At 45.1% G+C, this 25,101-nt stretch overlaps 1 protein-coding gene across 5 annotated transcripts in view; it reads right to left on the reverse strand.

The window, feature by feature from the left end:
* Positions 1-25,101, reverse strand: part of PLCE1 (phospholipase C epsilon 1) — a 296,731-nt gene that overhangs the window by 79,057 nt on the left and 192,573 nt on the right. For all 5 annotated transcript variants that reach the window (XM_068106883.2, XM_068106878.2, XM_078771858.1 and 2 more), the window contains exons 12-19: positions 14,350-14,542; positions 12,394-12,501; positions 12,045-12,181; positions 11,363-11,586; positions 8,095-8,156; positions 3,602-3,767; positions 1,443-1,550; positions 907-1,023 (exon numbers count right to left, since the gene is read on the reverse strand). In XM_068106883.2, the coding sequence (XP_067962984.2) occupies positions 907-1,023; positions 1,443-1,550; positions 3,602-3,767; positions 8,095-8,156; positions 11,363-11,586; positions 12,045-12,181; positions 12,394-12,501; positions 14,350-14,542 (1,115 nt within the window). The remainder of the gene's footprint in view (positions 1-906; positions 1,024-1,442; positions 1,551-3,601; positions 3,768-8,094; positions 8,157-11,362; positions 11,587-12,044; positions 12,182-12,393; positions 12,502-14,349; positions 14,543-25,101) is intronic.

The following is a 25,101-nucleotide window of genomic DNA, read 5'->3' on the forward strand; positions in this document are numbered from 1 at the left end:
GATATGGGAGACCAGTCCAGATGATCGATGGCTGCTTGAAGAGCATGCCGGTCGGCCTGAGTGAAATTTCAGACTCGTCGGCACTGAGGAGGCTCTCTGAGAATGGCCAGGGAGATGTCCACTTTAACAAGCATATGGTCAGATGAACCGATTGGAGCAGAAGAAGAGCAGCAGACATTTGTAGGGAAGTTAGGTCATAATCAAGCGGCTAACCCCCGCTCTGGCGGGGAAAATGGCCTTAAAATGCCTGTTGTTGTTGTGTGTTCGTCATAACCAAGTCTCGAAGAGAAGATACTCCATTGACTGAGATCCGGGTCGGAAAATTGACAGATTGTGTCAGTCCCAGTGAGTCGCAGAAGTCCTTTGCTGAGGAGCCATGGCTGGTGAGAGAGGCACCCACACCCAGCCAACTGGCATGATGACAGTTGAAGTCGCCACATATGAGGAAAAGAGGGTTGGGATGAGTGGATAGAAGTTGATCCATGTTGTCAGACAGGGAGATGTAAATGGAATCATCACTGTTTGGAGGACGGTACAGGACACATATGAACAAAAGGTGGGAGCTGAGAGGAAGCCATAGTCAGAGGAACTCCTGGGGGTGGAGTGGAGAGAGGGCAGTGCAGGGAGAGTGAGGAAGAGAGTTTTTGATAAAGATAAGACCTTTGACCTCAAAATCAATAGGCTTCTTCCTTATGACAAACTCTACCATTTGGTGAAGTTTCATGAGGATCAGTTTAAAATTGTGACCTGTGGGAGATTGACATAAAAACAGACAAACAGACAGACAAATGCACAAGACCAACCAATATACTTGAAAAATCTTCGATTTTGCAAGTAATAAGTCAGTGCCCATATTTAAAACTTCACAAAATGATATATAAAGGGAAAATCCAAACATTTTTGTACCTTGAAGATCTCAGCCATTTTACGCTGTTGCTGAAGACAGCAGTGGTTTTCAATGGACAGGATAACCGGAAGATCCGAGGTTATGAAGGCAGAATGGTTTATTGCCTCCACCACGTCCTGAAAAAAACAAGTCATTTAGTCTCTGCACATTGCGCAAAGAGAAAGGGGAAAGGGAGGGGGATATCAAAAACAATCAATGGTGCATATGTATACAGACCTTCAACAAATACCCAAAATGCATTCGTTTGTTCATTGCTCTTCTGTAATTTTTTTTCCCCAACAACAACAGCTTTTGAGAACCCCCCCCCCCTCGCCCCCCCCCCCTCTCTACCCTCAGCAGTTCTTAAAATTATTGTCCATCATCACTCCAGTTGTTGTACTCATCTTTGCCATGCTCAAAAGTATGGAACATGTCAACATGTTGCTCCACCCATGTCTGTGACGACGTATTTTCGTTTTGTGATGGTTGTGTTTGAAGGTCTTGTGGAATTTTTATTTTATATGCAAAGGAGCCATTCAAAGTGCTTTGTTGGTACCCTGAATGGAATCTTCGTGGTGAGTGTGTGACCATGGTAGATAATTGGATTTCCATCATCTCCATCCCAGCAATCAAGCTCAACGCTGCGACAGCCTTGCAGTAGTACCTACAAAACAACAAGAAAGCAACAAACCTCATCTACATCTGCACTCAAAAATACTACTACCACTACCACTACCACTACTACTACTACTACTACTACTACTACTACTACTACTACTGCCGCCGCATAGGCAGCCAGTAATGTTTTTGGACCAAGTCTTTCATGAATCAAGTAGCCAGGGATTTATGCCATCTACAGGCCACGCCAGTCTTTAAAGACCAAACGTATTTTTGATCTTTTTGTGCAATCATTTTCTCCTTTGTTGGAATCGGTGTCAGTTAAGAAAATCAACCAATCCATGTTGACAATGAAACCGATAAATAAGCTATGACCTTCCTCGACATGTTGGTCGCAATCGGTCTTCATCAACACGTCAGAGAATCTACCCATCTGGCCGGGCAACTGCTTGATCATCTGATTCCGTGAAAGATTCATCATCTCTTGTGTGGCACACAACAACAACAACAACAGGCATTTTAAGGCCATTTTCCCTGCTAGAGCGGGGGTTAGCCTTGCAGGCCCCATGACAATCTTCTCCATTTTGCCCTATTGGTGTGTGGCACACCATATAATTTTTGATATACCATCAATACATCCTTTTACATTTAAAAAATGTTTTATTACTTATATGTCGTCAATTAACAGAAATGTGAAAATTGCATTTGCACTGAATCTACTTATTGTATAAATTTAATTTGCATCAACTGAATATTCCACATTTTAGTGGTGCAAGTCTTCCTTTTTTTTTCTTCTGAATTACCTCCGCCATAAACGGTGGACTGAGGTTATGTTTTCACCCCTGTCTGTCTGTCTGTCTATCTGTGAGAAGGATATCTCAAAAAAGTTGTGGACAGATTCGGACGAAAGATGGTGGACAGGTTGAGTGTTTGACAAGGCAAAAACGATTCGATTTGGGTGAAGATCCGGATCCGGATCCAATAATGTTTTAATTTCTCAAGTAATTTTTCACCATTGAGAGATGGGGCCAAAAACGATATATAGCACGATATTTCAAAAAGATTTGGGCAGATTCAGACCAAACTTGGTGGATGAGTTGGTTCGTTGACAAGAACGAGTCAATTCGATTTTGGTTCAGGTGAGCAGATCCAGCTTGTGGGATACAACATGTAAATTGTTCAGCCTGGTAGTGGTATGTGCTCTACTGAGTGCCGTTCTCGTTGGTTCATTCAGCCCATCTCCCAAGCAGCGGGAGACAGAGTTTTGCAATCACTTGTGTATGTGTGTCTGTCCGGCCATAACGCTTTTACATTTGAGCTTTTGTCAGAGTCTCAACAAAGCTCCACTATGAAAATATGGAGAAGACAAATTAATGATTTGGTCAAAAAGGTCAAAGGTCGCAACACAAAAGTCAATTTTCATCCTATTGACCTAAAATTTGAAGAATTTGCATATTGTGTCACGGAATTGGTTCACCAATCAAAAGCTAGAAGCTGATTGTTTTGCCTTTTTTTAGGTTAAAGGTCAAGGGTGCATAAAAGATCAATATGTCAGTCATATCAATACATCAGTGACCCAATTCAAGTGAACCCTGTCCTGTAAAGAAGGTCAAAAGGTCAAGGTTGCATTAAATCATAAATATTCATCCGATTGACTTGAAAGCTGTGCATGGTTTGTATATTGCATTGCATTAAGCACTCGATGAATGCAATGCATAATTGTTATTGTTATTGACGCATCGAGAATCAAACCCAGACTAGACAGGTCAAAGTGCATTATCACCTCCAAGATATCCTGTGAGCCCAAAAGGAACATTTATTTATCCAACTTTTAAATTTGGGAATTCTGATGTTTCATTTAGTTCGGATAGCTTGGACGAGGGGGAATTTGCCGTTTTCTTGGTGAAACGAATCTGATAATCTGAATTCTAATTTCCTTGTGCTCGTTCGCAAGGCAGAACACACAGAGACACAGCAGTCAGAATGTGCATAGACACTAAGGGTTTATATCCAGACATCTGCAAGATCATCCTCAAGAGAGAAAACGAGGAACACAGAGTACAGGTGACTTCATGAAAGATGGTCATCCCAGTTTACCTGTTGGTAAATCTCAACGGATGACTCTCCACGGAGCTGGTGTCCCATCAGGTAAGTATTGTGGGATGAAGCGATGTAATAATAGGAGAGAGGAAACTGCAAATCAGCAACGTTGGTGGTGGACTCATCTGCCATTGAAGCAAAGTTTTCTTTGTCCAGCATAAATCTGCAGGAAACTTGACTGTCATTTAATGTAAAGAACCTGTAATTGTCAATGTTTAATCACAGCATAATATGCTTTAATATTTTTTTAAAATTACTTTGGAAACATGGACATATCATAACAATATTTATGACGTATGCAAAAACTTAAATTTTGACCACCTGATCCCCTACCCATAAGATTATAAACATAAACTCAGATATAATATGAAAACAATTTAACAGGTATTTTTATAATCTGCATAATTTTAACAGGGGAGAAAGGTATCGACTCAGAGGGATACAGAGATGGGCATCAACACGGAATGTGAGGGATATGGAGATGGGCATCAACACATGCAGAGTGGGAGGGATATGGAGATGGGCATCGACAGAATGTGAGGGATATGGAGATGGACATCAACACACGCAGAGTGGGAGGGATATGGAGATGGGCATCGACACAGAATGTGAGGGATATGGAGATGGGCATCGACACACGCAGTGTTGGAGGGACACAGAGATGGGCATCGACACAGAATGTGAGGGATATGGAGATGGGCATCAACACACACAGTGTGGGAGGGATATGGAGATGGGTACCGACGCAGCTCCATCTCTGACTTGTTTCCAGTTGTTACTGGAGATTGGCAGGAGTGTGTACTGGCTCCCACACTCTTCAGCGCTTGTATGGACTGGATTCTGGGGAGGATGTTGAGAGGTCAGGCTGCAGTGCATCATTTAGGGGTGTCAAGATCTCTGACCTTGATTTCGCAGATGATGCAGTCATCTTTGCGGAGATGCTGGATATTCTTACGGGGTTCCTTCAGGCACTGAATGAGGAGGCGGAGCTGCTGGGATTACAGATTTCCTGGGTCAAAACCAAGATCCAGGCTTTCAATGACATATTGGATGCTGCTGTCTTGTCTGTGCCTATTTGTGGTGAGGATGTTGAGGTCACGAAGAGATTCACTTACCTTGGCAGTGTTATTCATGTCTCCGCATATTGTGAGCCAGGGGTTGATAGACGTCTGGGTCAGGCCTGGGGAGTCATAGATTCACTGGATCATGGGGTGTGGTGCTGTCGGTATCTATGCATGTGGACGAAAGTCAGTCTTTATGTCCTTGGTGCTTCCAGTCTTGCTGTATAGATGCGAGACTTGCACCCTCACTAAGGGCCAGGGAATGAGACTTAACTCCTTTGGAAGCAGGTCTCTTCGGAGCATCCTTGGCTATCCCTGGTCGGAATTTGTATCCAACGAGCAGTTGCTTAAAGAAACTCAGATGAGATTTGTTTCCTGTATGGTCCGTGAGCGTTAGCTGCGGCTGCATGGACATGTGGCTCGTTTTACGGACGCTGATCCAGCTCACCAGATACTCGCAGAAAGGGAGCCTCGTGAGTGGAGGAGGCCAACGGGCCGACCGCGTGCCTCCAGCGGGTTGATCGGTATCTCAAGGAGATAGAGATGGGCCAGGCATAAGCCTGGGGGATGGCCAGATGGAGGCCCCTGGAGTACCGTCGGAAAGTGGATGTGGCGATGCGCTGCTCCGGCGGATGCTCCCATACCTGACCTGACCTATCGATGCAGTGCGGGAGGTATATGGAGATGGGTATCGACACAGAATGTGAGGGATATGGAGATGGGCATAATGCAGTGTGAGGGGAATATGGAGATGGACATTGACACAGAATGTGAGGGATATGGAGATGGGCCTAATGCAGTGCGAGGGGAATATGGAGATGAGCATCGATGCGGAACATGTGGGATATGGAGATGGGCAACACATGCAGTGTGGGAGGGATATGGAGATGGGCAACGACACAGAACATGTGGGCTATGGAGATGAGCATAATGCAGTGTGAGGGGAATATGGAGATGGACATTGACACAGAATGTGAGGGATATGGAGATGGGCCTAATGCAGTGCGAGGGGAATATGGAGATGAGCATCGATGCAGAACATGTGGGATATGGAGATGGGCAACACATGCAGTGTGGGAGGGATATGGAGATGGGCAACGACACAGAATGTGAGGGATATGGAGATGGGCATAATGCAGTGTGAGGGGAATATGGAGATTGACATTGACACAGAATGTGAGGGATATGGAGATGGGCATAATGCAGTGTGAGGGGAATATGGAGATGAGCATCGATGCGGAACATGTGGGATATGGAGATGGGCAACACATGCAGTGTGGGAGGGATATGGAGATGAGCATCGACACAGAACATGTGGGATATGGAGATGGGCATAATGCAGTGTGAGCGGAATATGGAGATGGACATTGACACAGAATGTGAGGGATATGGAGATGGGCATAATGCAGTGTGAGGGGAATATGGAGATGGACATTGACACAGAATGTGAGGGATATGGAGATGGGCATAATGCAGTGTGAGGGGAATATGGAGATGAGCATCGACGTGGAACATGTGGGATATGGAGATGGGCAACACATGCAGTGTGGGAGGGATATGGAGATGAGCATCGACACAGAACATGTGGGATATGGAGATGGGCAACACATGCAGTGTGGGAGGGATATGGAGATGAGCATCGACGCGGAACATGTGGGATATGGAGATGGGCATAATGCAGTGTGGGAGGAATATGGAGATGTACATTGACACAGAATGTGAGGGATATGGAGATGGGCATTGACACAGAATGTGAGGGATATGGAGATGGGCATCAATGCAGTGTGAGGGGAATATGGAGATGGGCATCGACACGGAACATGTGGGATATGGAGATGGGCAACAACACATGCAGTGTGGGAGGGATATGGAGATGAGCATCGACGTGGAACATGTGGGATATGGAGATGGGCAACAACACATGCAGTGTGGGATATGGAGATGGGCAACAACACATGCAGTGTGGGAGGGATATGGAGATGAGCATCGACGCGGAACATGTGGGATATGGAGATGGGCATAAATGCAGTGTGGGAGGAATATGGAGATGGACATTGACAAAGAATGTGAGGGATATGGAGATGGGCATAATGCAGTGTGAGGGGAATATGGAGATGGGCATCGACATGGAACATGTGGGATATGGAGATGGGCAACAACACATGCAGTGTGGGAGGGATATGGAGATGAGCGTCGACGTGGAACATGTGGGATATGGAGATGGGCAGAAATGCAGTGTGGGATATGGAGATGGACATTGACACAGAATGTGAGGGATATGTAGATGGGCATCAATGCAGTGTGGGGGCAATATGGAGACGAACAACAACACACGCAGTGCGGGAGATATATGGAGATGGGTATCAATGCAGTGTGGGAGGAATATAGAGATGAGCATTGACACGGAAGGTGTGGGATATGTAGGTGGGCATCAACAGAGTGTGGGAGGGATATGGAGATGGGGATCGGCACAGAACATGAGCGATATGGAGATGCAGACAGGTTTTCTGGTTTAACTAAGAAACGGACCGTGCACACATTGACTCATCACCCTGCAGGTGAGCGAAACAATGGAGACAGTTTATAGCTGGGTGAACATTCAAACCTCGGATAGACAATTTATGGGAGAGTGCACTGGCATTTTTGCTATCTGCTGGTCACAAAGATTTGCATATGAATAAAACTGTGCTTTTTCAAATAATTATTTGTTGTGATCAATCAGACCAATGAATCATGATTCATTGCAGTCTGTGCACTTTTGATTCACAGAACTCTGATATTACCAATTAAAATAATTTAAAATATGATGTCTTACTACACCACCATTTTACTAAGTCCTTTATCCTAACCCTTAGCATCTGGCAATCAGCCCGTCGCTGGTGGATGTCAAAATAGTCAGATATATGGGTTGTGGTGCTCAACAAAATGATGGGATGGGTTGATTGTTGGATGCCAGGATGGTGTGCATGTCCGTAGAGAACTAGACTAGTGCTAGACGTAACACCGCAATTACGTTCCAAACATAACATTGTAATAACGTCCCATACATAACACCACAATAGCATCCCAGCGAAGAGCGACACAGACAGAGGGACGGACGGATGGAAAAATCCAGGTACTTTAATATATACAGTAGATGAATGCATGCCTCATAATGCCTTTAACATCAGGTTCAAATTGTTTAGTCTTTATTCATTTGTTCGTGTTACAACATAAATTAAAAAGATAATGAATATCAATGTGTGTGAATGTTTGTCTTTCATGGAAAGTATGTAAATACACCCAAATGAGTTCAAGATCATGTTAGAGAGAGGGTGGAAAAAGAATTCAAGATTCACAAACAAATCCCAAACAGATGCATCAAGGAGATCATCTAAAAGGGTGCTAAAGAGATACTACAAACTGTGCCAATGCAGGAAATGCATTTACCTTGAAAAACCTTCAAAAGACAGGAGTCCTCTTTGTTTCATGGAGGGGAACGGCTCATGCCTCTGGCACACAAGGGTAGGGAGACAAAGAAAGAACAAAAGTTCTTGAATCAAATACGGTATCTCACAAACAAGATCAAACAAACGACTAATGTGTGTAAATAAATAAATAAATAAATAAAGATATATATATATATATACACAACACAACACAACAACAACATGCATTTTAAGGCCATTTTCCCTGCAAGAGCGGGGGTTAGCCTTGCGGTCCCCATGACAATCTTCTCCATTTTGCCATATTTTCTGCATCTCCCCTTGTTAACCCCCTTGCCCGCATTTCTTCTTCCACCATCTTTAGCCAAGTCTTTCTCGGTCTTCCCCGTCCTCTACTTCCTTTACATTCATTTCCATCACTCTTCTCAACCAGTCACTTTCATCCTTCCTCAACACATGACCAAACCATCTCAACCTGTTCCTCTTCACAGCATCAATCACAGGGTCTATTCCCATCATCTTTCGCAATTCATCATTTGTCTTCCTCTCTCTCAACGATACTCTGCACATCCACCGAACCATTCGCATTTCCACCCTTTCCAACCTTCGTTGCTGCTCTACGTTCATTACCCATGTCTCGCTCCCATAAATCATAACACTTCTCACACATGCAACATACACCTTTCCCTGATGAAATGATATGACCTGATGAGTGTGACTAATTAAATGTATGATGTCATATGTCACATTGTATGGCAGCCATATTGCATTAAAGGGAAAAAATTGGACATTTTCTCCAAAAACGCTCAACGAAAAAAATTGAAAGTTGGCATATGTCATCAACTATGTCGGGTGATAGCGATGAGGTCATCGGTGAAGTTGTATCCCATTCATAAATTGGTTGAATTGAAATCCTTATCCGAAAAATCTGAACTTCATATATATGATCTATGATGCAATGTGAGGGAAGAATTAAATTGATGACATACATATCCATTAATCCATGCCAATAAATTATCAAAGGGAGGTGCAAATCGCCCCTCCCTTTATATATGGGATCGTTTCTCTGTATGCAGCTTAAACATGGGGACTGAAAATTCGTTTCTTGGCTTCTACTCGATGAAATCGGCTGCAAATTTCAGAAGTAAATACTTTGTACATCGAGGTAATATGTTCCAAATTTCACCAATGTCCGTTTCCGCATTCTTGAGTTTTATTAAGAAAACCATCAAATTCACTTTGGTGTCTGTCCGTCCTTCCGCCCAAAATGTGTTGGCGCTCCTATCTCAAAGGCTATACATTGAAACTAGTTGAACTTGGAAGATACATCGGCCAATAAGTCTAGTTGATGGCTTTTGAAACAAATCCAAAATTTGCGCTCATTAAGGAGGTCTACGGGTTTTTTTGACCCACCCCACCCCCCAAAATAGTTATTTGCTCTCTTCTCTGAAACTACACGCACGATGTCGATGAAACTTGGCCAAAAGCTTCATATCTGATGCCTAACAAAGGTGTATTGACCGCATAAAAATCTACGCTCAATAACAGGGCGAAGGAGGGGGGGGGGGGGGGGGAGTTTAACCCCCCAAAATAGCTATTTGCTCTCTTCTCCGTAACTACACACACAATTTTGATGAAACTTGGCACCAAACTTCCTATCTGACGACTAACGAAGGTGTATTGACAACATCTAAATCTGCGCTCAATAAGGGGGTGAGAAAGGGTGGTTTTTGGCCCCCAAAAATTGGTATTTGCTCTCTTCTCTGAAACTACACATACGATGTTGGTGAAACCTGGCCACAAGCTTCATATCTGATGCCTAACGACGGTGTAATGATGATGATGACCATTCCTTTTTGCACCGTGACGATGCAGAGGGCTGCCAAAGCAATTTCCTTGGCTACTGGGCACAATCCTTGATGGGTCACCACTCCGACGCAAGATACCCGAATGGCTCATTAATCCCCAGCAAGCTGCTACTCAATTTGCCGAACTCAGAAGGATGACAGGCTGAGTCAACCCCCCTGGCGTTAATTCAACAATCGACCGGGATTTGAACTGAAGATCCTAGGATCACAAGCCAGCACCCCAAACGCTAAGCCAAAACCATGCTAATGATTCTAGAAAAGTAAAGCTCTAGAAAAGTTCATATAAAGTGGTGCCAATTCCATTCATACACCTGCATAAAGAAGAAATGTATTTTATTTGCCAGACGCAGGGCACCCCGTTATATGAACTTTTCTAGAGCATTACTTGGTTCCTCCTAAGAACACAAGGGTAGTCCAGCATGCACACGAGAGTTTTTGAATGCCACTTATTTTCTATTGTTTGGCATTTTCTACAAGCTATGGAATGCCCCTTCTTTTCAAGTTTCAAGTTTCCAGTCAAGTCAGCACTAATAAAGTGCTAATCCAGTTGGAAGAGGAGTCATAAATAAAGAGATATTTACAAGAGTGGTCAGAGGAACCAAACGGGAGTGAAATTGTAGAGCTATAATGCAATGGATTTGAGGTGAAAAACAGGTCCGGGGTATTGGAAGAGTGGTCATGATGATCTGGAATACTGGTAGGGTGGTTGATAACTTGCTCCAAATCATTAGAAATGGAAGGATGTGTGCCCTTGGAACCACCCCCAACAACTGTGTGCTGCTCTGGTGAACCTTGAAGTCTCCGAACTAGATGACTTCGGCTCTTGGGTGAGAGGATGTCATTGCCTCATGGCAGCAATTTAGACAGTCAAATACGGTTATAAACGTTGTAAAGTTAGGAGAGCAGTCGGTGAAACAGAAAATAGTGATAGCTGGGAGACAAATCCAAAGCCAGATGAAGGACGTTTTCATGTTTGGAATTAGTGGTTTATAAGAAAATGAAAGGAAAGAGAAACAATGTAAAGATATGGAGTGCAAATTAGTAGGATAAGTGGATGGTGCATGTGAGAAAGAAAAATAAATAAATAATTAAAAACTTGCAACTTCGTTTGCGCAAGACAGAAGGTAAGACCAGCAATCCCACTTTGACGCTCTTAAGTTCGGATGATAGTACTACCCTGGGCGGTTGCTGTCTCGAACCTACTTCCAAAGATGTGCTATTTCATCAAGGGAAATACAGGATATGTCAACAGTGTTTCACTTGGGGAAATTGCAATTGGAAAAGTTTTGCTTATCACATACAAATTCAATTAAATCCAAACATTAACTTTTGTTTCTCCTCCTCCTCCCTTTCCCCAGGACAACCCCCTGTCCCCAAGACGAATGTAATGAGCTGGTTACCTACCCAAATGAGTGCAAGGATTTCGTAGTAGGAACGATGCTCACCCTGGCACGTAGCCAGGAAGTCACTGAGCTCCAGTGCACCCATGGCACCAACACGCATTCCTGCGTTCTCCACACCTGCATGGTTTGACAAGATGCTCGTAGTTGCGATAACATCCAGGATCTGTTGGTGATGCCGTTCTACGAGGCCAGGGCTTTTCTCGACTGAATTCCGGGTTAGCAACTCTGAAAACGTGGAGTGGAAGTAATGGAGCGGCAAACACAATGTTAGGAATGTTAGGTGCATTAATTTTAAACAACTATCACCAGCATATTTTTTATCCATAATTTGGTCATTTGTGAACATATGTATCATTGATCAGTAGTCAATTACAAGTTTGGCCTGCTGGTATGCGCCAATTTCCAGGGAGCATAGATGTGCCACTGATGCAGCATGTTCTGCAAGTTAGGCAAGGGATTTCAAACTTGGCCAGGGTGCCACCGATACATTAATTCATCAATGCCAGCATCTATTTAGAAGGATCCGCAGCTTAACATCCATCCGACGGAGTATACTTTGTGATGGAATGCCGACCTGTGAAGCATCAATCAGACAGTGTATCACGAGTCGAGAATCCAAAACAGACTAGAACATTCAAAGGTGAGTGCATACCTGTGAACCATCCTGTCAGACATGTACTCACCCTCCTCTGGCTGAGAGCCTGTAGGCAAATGGACGTGCTGCTTGGTAGCGAGTGAGGCAGGAGAGGAGAGGTCGGAATGGTGGTAGGATGCGCTGTAAAGCTCAAACAAGTCCTTCAAATCTTTTCTGCTCCTCACACTAACAAAAAGCACAGGCACAACAACCATTTTGTTTCTTCATCACTCTCCCACAAATCAAAGAAATCACACCTTTCCTGCAATGTTCCATCAGCATTAAGAGCGCAACCAGGATGCAGGTAATGGCCATTTGACAAAAAAATGATGACAAGTAGTCGTTCCAGGAACGAAGTCATGCATAGATGATTAAAACGTTTTCGGTGATGAACTCACATGAAAGCCTTGAAGAGCTCAACAAACGTGGGGAAATCAACAGAGTTCTCCATGTGAGTAAATGTGTTTACGTCAACCTTGCAAGGGCCATGCCAGCTGTGGGAGTTTCTGCACATCAAATGCGACAGGAAGTAGAACTCGTTAACAATGTGAAGGTTTGCCAAGGACTTGGGTATGAACATAGACTACCGGTCAAAAGTTTTAGAACACCTCAATTTTTCCAGTTTTTATTGAAATTTAAGCAATTCAAGTCCAGTGAATAACCTGAAATGGTACAAAGGTAAGCAGTAAACTGCTCGAGGTTTAAAAAAAAGTTTAGGTTAGCAAAAACAGGAAAATTATGCAAATTGCACAGTTATATTGTAAAAAAAAGGCCTTCTTCAGGGAGCAAGTAATGGGTTAACAACTTCCAGCTGTTCTGCAGCAATGTAAGTAAATTAAGCCTTGAAAGTTGATGCAAACAATTCCTACAGGTGTCCCAACCTCTGCTAATTACTTGATTACCAACCCCCTGTCTGTATAAAAGCAGTATTGGAACAAACTGTTATTACACCCTCTGAAGCATTATTTGGACAATATTGCACTGCAGGAAGTAGTATATTGGAAACTGGAGGAAACTCTGACAGGAAGAGGTCTGGCAGACCCAAAGCCACAACAGAATCAGAAGACAAGTTTCTGAGAGTCAACAGCTTGCGTGATAGGTGGCTCACAGGACAACAGCTTCAAGCACAGCTTAACACTGGTCGAAGTAAGCAAGTCTCAGTTTCCACTGTGAAGAGAAGACTTCGAGCTGCAGGTTTAACAGGTCGAGTGGCAGTAAGAAAGCCATTGCTAAGATGGCAAAACAAGAAAAAGGGGCTTGCCTGGGCCATGAAGCACCGCCAGTGAACTACTGAAAACTGGAAGAAGGTCTTATGGACCGATGAATCAAAATTTGAAATCTGGTTCATCACGCAGGGTTTTTGTATGCCGTCGAGTAGGCGAAAGGATGGTTCCTCAGTGACACCAACTGTCAAACATGGAGGAGGAAGCGTGATGGTCTGGGGCTCTTTTGCTGGATCCAGAGTCGGCGACTTGCACAGAGTGACTGCCACCCTGAACCAAAAGGGCTACCACAGCATTTTGCAGCGCCATGCAATACCTTCTGGTATACGCCTAGTTGGTCAGGGGTTCATCCTACAGCAAGAAATGACCCTAAACACACCTCCAGGCTATGTCAAAACTACCTTCGAGGAAAAGAACAAGAGGGTAGGCTTCAAATCATGGAATGGCCAGCACAGTCTCCAGACTTAAACCCCATCGAGCTGGTTTGGGATGAACTGGACAGAAGGGTGAAAGCAAAACAACCTACAAATGAAACACATTCGTGGGAACTTTTGCAACAGTGTTGGGAAGAACTTCCCGAAAAATATTTGATTTCCATAGTAGAAAGAATGCCATGAGTGTGTTCGGCGGTTATATCTGCAAAAGGTGGCGACTTTGCTGGGTCAAAAATTTTAATTACATTTTGTTAAACAAAATGATTCGAGGATTTCTTTTTTATCTCCAATTGTTTATTTGTTCAACGCTTAATTTCGGAGTACATTGAGACATTAAACTGCGTAAATTTCAATAAAAACTGGAAAAATTGAGGTGTTCTAAAACTTTTGACTGGAAGTGTAGTTAATTAGGCCACTACGAAAAACACAATAACAAAATAAAACTCGTTTTTTCAAAAAAGAAAGTTGCAACTTTAATACCACTTATGTTATTGCTACCCCCATTACCCCCCCCCCCCCCCCCCAAAAGGTTTTCACCAAAAAATTGTTAGGTTTATAAAAAATATTTTATTTATTCAACACCCATTGCATTCTGGGTGAAATGTAACAGGCAGTGATTTGGTGAATGGAATAGTAAATGAAAAAAGGATTATTTTTTTTATAGGTGAGGAAGGAAGTAGATGAAGTAGGCACAAACCTGGTGCATGACCTCTGATTCACTGGGGACGTTAACGGAGACGTGGTTCGTGTAGGTGTCACAGCACCATAGAGGAGGGAGATGGGTGTAGAGGTGAGAGGTGAACCTTGTTGAAAGCTGCTTTGATCTGGACAGGACACCTTCCTTCCTGGTGTCTGGTTGGCATTGTTTGAAAAAAAGGATGAAAACATGTCTGGAGAATAAAGAAGAAGAAATGGAACATCATCAGCATTTTCCTGGGAGCAACTCCTTCTCCTCAATGACTTCGTAAATAATGGGAAGTGAAATCATGTTCGGGAAAGAATGCTTTAAAATAAAACAAAATGGAGAAAATATAAAGGAGGATAAAACAAGACTCATAGATAGTCCAACAACGGCATAGGCAGGTTTGGATCTGGTGAGAGGAGGATCTGCTGTCCCCATCATGTGACCAGATCCTCAGCGCTGATTGGTGGACGTTTGTGAGGGACATACATACATACACTGGACAGGCAGACAAACGCTGTTCCATACGGCATTGCCCGATGGGCTATACCGTAAAAATATGGCTGCTGAACCACGTGATGACGACGTCATCATGTTTGGTTTTTGTTTTGTTTTTTACCAATTTATCCCAAGATCACGCTCAATAATTTTCATTCTGATCGGATCAAGCATTGTACTTGTCGATTTATGATGTCATAATGAAGGCACCGATGACATTAACATACCACGTTATTCCCCATGGGAAGTACTTTACAACAAGCCACCTGCCAATTTTTCTCCAAGGAGTGGTTTCAGAGATATAGAGGTGCAAAGTTTTTTGTTTTTTCCAAGATGGAAGGGAGTAGGAGAGAGGGAGTTGTGGAGAGGAGGTTGGGGAGTGGGAGTTGGGGAGAGAGAGTTGGGGAGTGGGAGTTGGGCAGAGAGAGTGGGAGTTGGGGAGAGGGAGTGGGAGTTGGGGAGAGGGAGTTGGGGAGTGGGAATTGGGGAGTGGGAGTGGGAGTTGTGGAGAGGAGGTTGGGGAGCGGGAGTTGGGGAGAGAGAGTTGGGGAGTGGGAGTTGGGCAGAGAGAGTGGGAGTTGGGGAGAGGGAGTTGGGTAGAGGGAGTTGGGGAGAGGGAGTTGGGGAGTGGGAGTTGGGGAGTGGGAGTTGGGGAGTGGGAGTTGGGGAGTGGGAGTTGGGGAGTGGGAGTTGGGGAGTGGGAGTTGGGCAGAGAGAGTGGGAGTTGGGGAGAGGGAGTTGGGGAGTGGGAGTTGGGGAGTGGGAATTGGGGAGTGGGAATTGGGGAGTGGGAATTGGGGAGTGGGAGTGGGAGTTGGGGAGAGGGAGTTTGGCAGAGAGAGTGGGAGTTGGGGAGAGAGAGTTGGGCAGAGAGAGTGGGAGTTGGGGAGCGGGAGTTGGGGAGCGGGAATTGGGGAGAGGGAGTTGGGGAGAGGGAGTTGGGGAGAGGGAGTTGGGGAGAGGGAGTTGGGGAGAGGGAGTGGGAGTTGGGGAGAGCGAGTTGGAGTTGGGGAGAGCGAGTTGGAGTTGGGGAGAGGGAGTTGGAGTTGGGGAGAGGGAGTTGGAGTTGGGGAGAGGGAGTTGGAGTTGGGGAGAGGGAGTTGGAGTTGGGGAGAGGGAGTTGGAGTTGGGGAGAGGGAGTTAGAGTTGGGGAGAGGGAGTTGGGGAGATGGAGTTGGGGAGAGGGAGTTGGGGAGAGGGAGTTGGGGAGAGGGAGTTGGGGAGAGGGAGTTGAGGGGAGGGAGTTGAGGAGAGGGAGTTGAGGAGAGGGAGTTGGGGAGAGGGTGTTGGGGAGAGGGTGTTGGGGAGAGGGAGTGGGATTTGGGGAAGAGGGAGTGGGAGTTGGTGGAGAGGGAGTGGGAGTTGGTGTAGAGGGAGTGGGAGTTGGGGAGAGGGAGTGGGAGTTGGGGGAGAGGGAGCGGGAGTTGGGGAAGAGGGAGTGGGAGTTGGGGGAGAGGGAGTTGGGGAGAGGGTGTTGGGGAGAGGGAGTGGGAGTTGGGGGAGAGGGAGCAGGAGTTGGGGAAGAGGGAGTGGGAGTTGGGGAAGAGGGAGTGGGAGTTGGGGAAGAGGGAGTGGGATTGGGAGTTGGGGGAGAGGGAGTGGAAGTTGGGGGAGAGGGAGTGGAAGTTGGGGGAGAGGGAGTGGAAGTTGGGGGAGAGGGAGTGGAAGTTGGGGGAAAGTGAGTGGAAGTTGGGGGAGAGGGAGTGGAAGTTGGGGGAGAGGGAGTGAGAGTTGGGGAGTTTCTCAAAGCTGGTCACATTATCAACGATGACCATATACTTCAAATAAACATAGCATTGGGCAGAGAGCATGGTGAGCACCATGGACAAATAATGGTGTGGCTGTCCTACTTAATCTCCTGCATGGAAGGTTTGCGCGTTTTACTATGGCCAACATTGATGTCTGTGGTCAGACTCTTGATGGTAAAACTTTTTAAAATATAACACAACTCACGTGGCCGCATGGCAGAGACGACCAAGCATTGTTCATGTTCTGGACAACTGAAAACCAGGCAAACGGTGCCAGCTTTAAGATCCTGAAGTTATGACAACATTCATACCCAGCGTTGCTGTCGAACGTAGGGTTAATCCAGAGTATGAACAGGTCGTTGACCTATCTTGGTTCAAGAAAGCTCGCTGAACACTCATCAACAAGTCCCTGTTTGAAGCTCGCTGGACACTCATCAACAAGTCCCTATGTTTGAAGCTTGCTGAACACTCATCAACAAGTCCCCATGTTTGAAGCTTGCTGGACACTCATCAACAAGTCCCTATGTTTGAAGCTTGCTGGACACTCGTCAACAAGTCCCTATGTTTGAAGCTTGCTGGACACTCGTCAACAAGTCCCTATGTTTGAAGCTCGCTGGACACTCATCAATAAGTCCCCATGTTTGAAGCTCGCTGGACACTCATCAACAAGTCTCCATGTTTGAAGCTCGCTGGACACTCATCAACAAGTCCCCATGTTTGAAGCTTGCTGGATACTCATCAACAAGTCCCGATGTTTGAAGCTCATTGGACACTCATCAACAAGTCCCTGTTTGAAGCTCGCTGGACACTCATCAACAAGTCCCTGTTTGAAGCTTGCTGGACACTCATCAACAAGTCCCTATGTTTGAAGCTTGCTGGACACTCATCAACAAGTCCCTATGTTTGACGCTCGCGGGATACTCATCAACAAGACCCTATGTTTGAAGCTCGCTGGATACTCATCAACAAGTCCCTATGTTTGAAGCTTGCTGGACACTCATCAACAAGTCCCTATGCTTGAAGCTTGCTGGACACTCATCAACAAGTCCCTATGTTTGAAGCTTGCTGGACACTCATCAACAAGTCCCTATGTTTGACGCTCGCGGGATACTCATCAACAAGTCACTATGTTTGAAGCTTGGTGGACACTCATCAACAAGTCCCTATGTTTGAAGCTTGCTGGACACTCATCAACAAGTCCCTATGCTTGAAGCTTGCTGGACACTCATCAACAAGTCCCTATGTTTGAAGCTTGCTGGACACTCATCAACAGGTCCCTATGTTTGAAGCTAGCTGGACACTCATCAACAAGTCACGATGTTTGAAGCTTGCTGGATACTCATCAACAATTCCCTATGTTTAAAGCTTGCTGGACACTCATCAACAAGTCCCTATGTTTGAAGCTTGCTGGACACTCATCAACAAGTCCCTTTGTTTGAAGCTCACTGGATACTCATAAACAAGTCCCTATGTTTGAAGCTCGCTGGACACTCATCAACAAGTCCCGATGTTTGAAGCTCGCTGGACACTCATCAACAAGTCCCTATGTTTGAAGCTCGCTGGACACTCATCAACAAGTCCCTATGTTTGGAGCTTGCGGGATATTCATCAACAAGTCCCTATGCTTGAAGATTGCAGGATACTCATCAATAAGACCCGATGCTTGACGCTTGCTGGACACTCATCAACAAGTCCCTATGCTTGAAGCTCGCTGGACACTTATCAACAGGTCCCTATGCTTGAAGCTTGCTGGACACTCATCAACAAGACCCTATGCTTGAAGCTTGCTGGATACTCATCAACAAGTCCCTATGTTTGGAGCTTGCAGGACACTCATTAACAAGTCCCTATGCTTGAAGCTTGCTGGACTCTCATCAACAAGTTCCTATGCTTGAAGCTTGCAGGATACTCATCAACAAGACCCTATGCTTGAAGCTTACAGGATACTCATCAACAAGACCCTATGCTTGAAGCTTGCAGGATACTCATCAACAGGACCCTATGCTTGAAGCTTGCTGGACACTCATCAACAAGTCCCTATGCTTGAAGCTTGCTGGACTCTCATCAACAAGTCCCTATGCTTGAAGCTTGCTGGACACTCATCAACAACTCCCTATGCTTGAAGCTTGCTGGACACTCATCAACAAGACCCTATGCTTGAAGCTTGCTGGACACTCATCAACAAGACCTTATGCTTGAAGCTTGCTGGACACACATCAACAAGTCCCTATGCTTGAAGCTTGCTGGACACTCATCAACAAGACCCTATGCTTGAAGCTTGCTGGACACTCATCAACAAGACCTTATGCTTGAAGCTTGATGGACACTCATCAACAAGACCCTATGCTTGAAGCTTGCTGGACACTCATCAACAAGTCCCTATGTTTGAAGCTCGCTGGATACTCATAAAAAAGTCCCTGTTTGAAGCTCACTGGACACTCATCAACAAGTCCCTATGTTTGAAACTCACTGGACACTCATCAACAACTCCCTGTTTGAAGCTCGCTGGACAATCAACAAGTCCCTATTTTGAAGGTCGCTGGACACTCATCAACAAGTCCCAGTTTGAAGCTCACTGGACACTCATTAACAAGTCACTATGTTTGAAGCTTGCTGGATACTCATCAACAAGTCCCTATGCTTGAAGCTTGCTGGACACTCATCAACAAGTCACTATGTTTTAAGCTTGCTGGACACTCATCAACAAGTCCCTTTGTTTGAAGCTCACTGGACACTCATCAACAAGTCCCTATGTTTGAAGCTCGCTGAACACTCATCAACAAGTCCCTATGTTTGAAGCTTGCTGGACACTCATCAACAAGTCCCGATGTTTGAAGCTCGCTGGACACTCATCAACAAGTCCCTATGTTTGAAGCTCACTGTATACTCATCAACAAGTCCCTATGTTTGGAGCTTGCTGGACACTCATCAACAAGTCCCTATGCTTGAAGCTTGCTGGACACTCATCAACAAGTCCCTATGTTTGAAGCTTGCTGGACACTCATCAACAAGTCACTATGTTTGAAGCTTGCTGGACACTCATTAACAAGTCCCTATGCTTGAAGCTTGCTGGACTCTCATCAACAAGTTCCTATGCTTGAAGCTTGCAGGATACTCATCAACAAGACCCTATGCTTGAAGCTTACAGGATACTCATCAACAAGACCCTATGCTTGAAGCTTGCAGGATACTCATCAACAGGACCCTATGCTTGAAGCTTGCTGGACACTCATCAACAAGTCCCTATGCTTGAAGCTTGCTGGACTCTCATCAACAAGTCCCTATGCTTGAAGCTTGCTGGACACTCATCAACAACTCCCTATGCTTGAAGCTTGCTGGACACTCATCAACAAGACCCTATGCTTGAAGCTTGCTGGACACTCATCAACAAGTCCCTATGTTTGAAGCTTGCTGGACACTCATCAACAAGTCACTATGTTTGAAGCTTGCTGGACACTCATTAACAAGTCCCTATGCTTGAAGCTTTGTGGACTCTCATCAACAAGTTCCTATGCTTGAAGCTTGCAGGATACTCATCAACAAGACCCTATGCTTGAAGCTTACAGGATACTCATCAACAAGACCCTATGCTTGAAGCTTGCAGGATACTCATCAACAGGACCCTATGCTTGAAGCTTGCTGGACACTCATCAACAAGTCCCTATGCTTGAAGCTTGCTGGACTCTCATCAACAAGTCCCTATGCTTGAAGCTTGCTGGACACTCATCAACAACTCCCTATGCTTGAAGCTTGCTGGACACTCATCAACAAGACCCTATGCTTGAAGCTTGCTGGACACTCATCAACAAGACCTTATGCTTGAAGCTTGCTGGACACACATCAACAAGTCCCTATGCTTGAAGCTTGCTGGACACTCATCAACAAGACCCTATGCTTGAAGCTTGCTGGACACTCATCAACAAGACCTTATGCTTGAAGCTTGATGGACACTCATCAACAAGACCCTATGCTTGAAGCTTGCTGGACACTCATCAACAAGTCCCTATGTTTGAAGCTCGCTGGATACTCATAAAAAAGTCCCTGTTTGAAGCTCACTGGACACTCATCAACAAGTCCCTATGTTTGAAACTCACTGGACACTCATCAACAACTCCCTGTTTGAAGCTCGCTGGACAATCAACAAGTCCATATTTTGAAGGTCGCTGGACACTCATCAACAAGTCCCTGTTTGAAGCTCACTGGACACTCATTAACAAGTCACTATGTTTGAAGCTTGCTGGATACTCATCAACAAGTCCCTATGTTTGAAGCTTGCTGGACACTCATCAACAAGTCCCGATGTTTGAAGCTCGCTGGACACTCATCAACAAGTCCCTATGTTTGAAGCTCACTGTACACTCATCAACAAGTCCCTATGTTTGGAGCTTGCTGGACACTCATCAACAAGTCCCTATGCTTGAAGCTTGCTGGACACTCATCAACAAGTCCCTATGTTTGAAGCTTGCTGGACACTCATCAACAAGTCACTATGTTTGAAGCTTGCTGGACACTCATCAACAAGTCCATTTGTTTGAAGCTCACTGGACACTCATTAACAAGTCCCTATGTTTGAAGTTCCCTGGACACTCATCAACAAGTCCCTATGTTTAAAGCTTGCTGGACACTCATCAACAAGTCCCTATGTTTGAAGCTTGCTGGACACTAATCAACAAGTCCCTATGTTTGCAGCTTGCTGGACACTCATCAACAAGTCCCTTTGTTTGAAGCTCACTGGATACTCATCAACAAGTCCCTATGTTTGAAGCTCGCTGGACACTCATCAACAAGTCCCGATGTTTGAAGCTCACTGGACACTCATCAACAAATACCTATGTTTGAAGCTCACTGGACACTCATCAACAAGTCCCTATGTTTGAAGCTCACTGGACACTCATCAACAAGTCCCTATGTTTGAAGCTTGCGGGATATTCATCAACAAGTCCCTATGCTTGAAGCTTGCAGGATACTCATGAACAAGACCCTATGCTTGAAGCTTGCTGGACACCCATCAACAAGACCCTATGCTTGAAGCTTGCTGGACACTCATCAACAAGTCCCGATGTTTGAAGCTCACTGGACACTCATCAACAAGTCCCTGTTTGAAGCTCACTGGACACTCATCAACAAGTCCCTGTTTGAAGCTCGCTGGACACTCATCAACAAGTCCCTATGTTTGAAGCTTGATGGACACTCATCAACAAGTCCCTGTTTGAAGCTCGCTGGATACTCATCAACAAGTTCCTATGTTTGAACTCCCTTCTGCAAGGCCCAACCTTTCAAAAACAAATGCAAAAATAAATGAAATAAATGCAATGCAAATGCAAAATAAATAAATCCTTTGGTACAATTCGTTTTACTCTTTCTTTTCAGTTTGCGTAATAGATTAATTTTTGAATGCTCTTCATATACAATGCATGGGTTAAGCGAGAGTGTAACAAAGAATCAAGCTCAATCAAACGTGGTAGATTACACCACCATCGATGTCTGTCCGACTGACTCTGTCCAATTGACTCTGTCCAACTGACTCTGTCCAACTGACTCTGTCCAACTGACTCTGTCCAACTGACTCTGTCCAACTGACTCTGTCCAACTGACTCTGTCCAACTGACTCTGTCCAACTGACTCTGTCCAACTGACTCTGTCCAACTGACTCTGTCCAACTGACTCTGCCCGACTGACTCTGCCCGACTGACTCTGCCCGACTGACTCTGCCCGACTGACTCTGTCCGACTGAATCTGTCCGACGGACTGTCCAACTATATACATTGCAACACTACCTCAGAGGGACAGGAAAAGCTCCCCGTTTGAAAACTTTCACCATCAACATGGAAATCGATAGACGACCTTGGTCACGACCTTGCCACTGCCTTTCATCGGTGCCACTCTCACCTGAGAGTCAAACGATAAACATGTTCGAAACCTCGGTGAGTGACTCATCAGGAAATACAGCACCCAATAGCATGCCCAGATACCCACCACCTATCCACATTTTATCCCTGTTAGAACAAGACTTGAAAGGCTCAATTCTTCGCAGTGGAACGCACGACCCACTAAGCATTACACCACGAAATAGAAAGAAGGTCTCCTCATTTGCTCACAATATTTCACGCGAAGGAGCAGAACGAGTGATGCGCATGAGGGACGATCGACTTTCATGAAGGTATATTTTGCATCGCATGTTTTGTGTTGTCGAGCGTACACCCATTGGTATTGATTTTGGACGGAGTCCGCATTCCTGCTTTCTCTACAGGCAACCTGCGGGCTTGGTCGCCGCTGCGCTTGCCATGAATGCAACAAAAAGGCACTGTGCATCTGGAAGAAAAAGGCATCATTGTACAAGCATCCAGACGACTTTGCTTAACAAGCATGGCATAAGGTCTCGCCAAGGAGCAGCTCGCCCTGCCAGCCTCGCTGAGCACCGACAAGTCCGGCTACGAGTCTCCGTATTTTAAAGCGTAAATACGCATCCTATTGCAAAATATGACAAATGCTACCTTCCCCAGCGGCACAATTGACAGAAGCTCCCCACCTCTCACCATTATCATATTTCGGTCCACGAGGGGGTGAAAGCCTCCCTGAACTCAAGTCGAGAGATGTTTGGTATACCCGCCACGACCGCCAAGCGCGGGTTGGCGAGACCGAGCTGGCATCGCAATCAAAGCCACATCAGTCGGTTGAGAAAGAAAGAAGTCTTGAACCACTTAACCAAACATCCAGCTGAATGACAAAGCTCACTTTGCTTCTCTTCAAACTGTGACCCAAAGCCACGTCTCCCTCTTCGTTGTTAATCAATGCAGAGTGCACATCGAGGAACGGTCACACGCGATCTGCTGGGTTTCATTCCAGGGATTAAAAAGTCGTCTTATGTTATCATCTCTTGTTCGACCAATCACTTTTCGTCTACGAGTGCATTCACTATTCTGGGATTTATTATTAACTCATTTAGTTCGTTTAATTGCATGTAAAGGGAGACGAGGATTTCTGGCCTCAGATTGTCTTAGGTTAAACAGGAAAAACAAGCCGAAATTTTGGTTATCGACATCCAAACAAACTCTCCAAAAATGTTGATAGCTGTTGAAACATAGTTGTGAAAATTTGTCATTTTCCAATTAAATGTAATCAACGTCATCAATGTGGCTCTTTTCAGTACAGAAGTTCTGCTCTATCCTGGGAGCAGATGCTGCTAAAACAGTTGTGGTTGGACAAATCTATGTGTTGGCTTTACCAGGATTTCTAATAAGGGTAGTGGAGAGTGTCTTTGTTTGTTTGCGTGCGTCTGCTTGCGTGTGCCTGCTTGCGTGTGTCTGCTTGCGTGTGCCTGCTTGCGTGTGTCTGTTTGCGTGCGTCTGTTTGCGTGCGTCTGTTTGCGTGCGTCTGTTTGCGTGCGTCTGTTTGCGTGCGTCTGTTTGCGTGCGTCTGTTTGCGTGCGTCTGTTTGCGTGCGTCTGTTTGCGTGCGTCTGCTTGCGTGCGTCTGCTTGCGTGTGCCTGTTTGCGTGTGCCTGTTTGTGTGTGTATGTTTGCGTGTGTCCATATGTGTGTGTGTCCATCTGTGTGTGTGTGTGTGTGTCAGTCTGTGTGTGCATGTTTGTGTGTGTGTGCATGTGTGTGTGTGCGTGTCTGTGTGTCTGTCTGTCTGTGTGTCTGTTTGTATGTCTGTTTGCATGTCTATTTGCATGTCTGTTTGTATGTCTGTTTGTGTGTATGTCTGTTTGTTTGTATGTTTGTATGTCTGTCCATTGTGTGTGTGTGTGTGTGTGTGTTTCTGTGCGTGTGTCTGCGCATGTCTGTTGGTTGTTATCTCCATATGTGGGTTTCAGAAAGTGGAACGGATTTCCCCCAGGTCTAGAGGTATCCACATCCAGTTGGGTAAGGGATCACAGTTCATGGACCAAGCTGTGAAGTTTTCTTGTTCTCAAAGTTTTCTTCTTCTGAGGTAGGTGTGTGTGTGTGTGTGTGTGTGTGTGTGTGTGTGTGTGTGTGTGTGTGTGTGTGTGTGTGTGTGTGTGTGTTTGGTTGGTTTTGAATGCATTTTAGTTCGTAAAATATGACCGAACATGTCCTCTTGGTTTTGCCACAAATAGTTTTTCCCCAACATATCCTGAAAAAACAAGAATTGATGCCTGAACCGAGCCAATTTCAAATTTTTGAGAAGCAACGTATGTCGATTTCAGCTGCAGTGGAATTAGTAAAGTCCAGCCATGCCAATGTAACAGCATGTCAATGAAGCTGTATAATAGTTACACGTCCATTTGCAGTTAGGCCTAGGAATCTGACCGACACATCAATATTATTATATGAGATCAATGGTCATGGAAGAGAGGTGATGAACTGACAGAGGTGCCACAGTTGGATAAAAATAAGGGAATGAATGGACAGGAAAAAAAGGAGGAAGGAAATGGTAACCCTGCAAGTAAGAGGGTCAGGTTAGGTAGGGTTAGTGGGAGTAGAAAAAGATTGTGGGTCAGGATGGGAAAAACATCATATGACAGTGGTACACCACTCGCTTGAAGCCATGGAAGG

Source organism: Myxine glutinosa, chromosome 2 (genome assembly GCF_964187855.1).
Source record: "Myxine glutinosa chromosome 2, kmMyxGlut1.1, whole genome shotgun sequence".
In the NCBI taxonomy this organism is placed as follows: Eukaryota; Metazoa; Chordata; class Myxini; order Myxiniformes; family Myxinidae; genus Myxine; species Myxine glutinosa.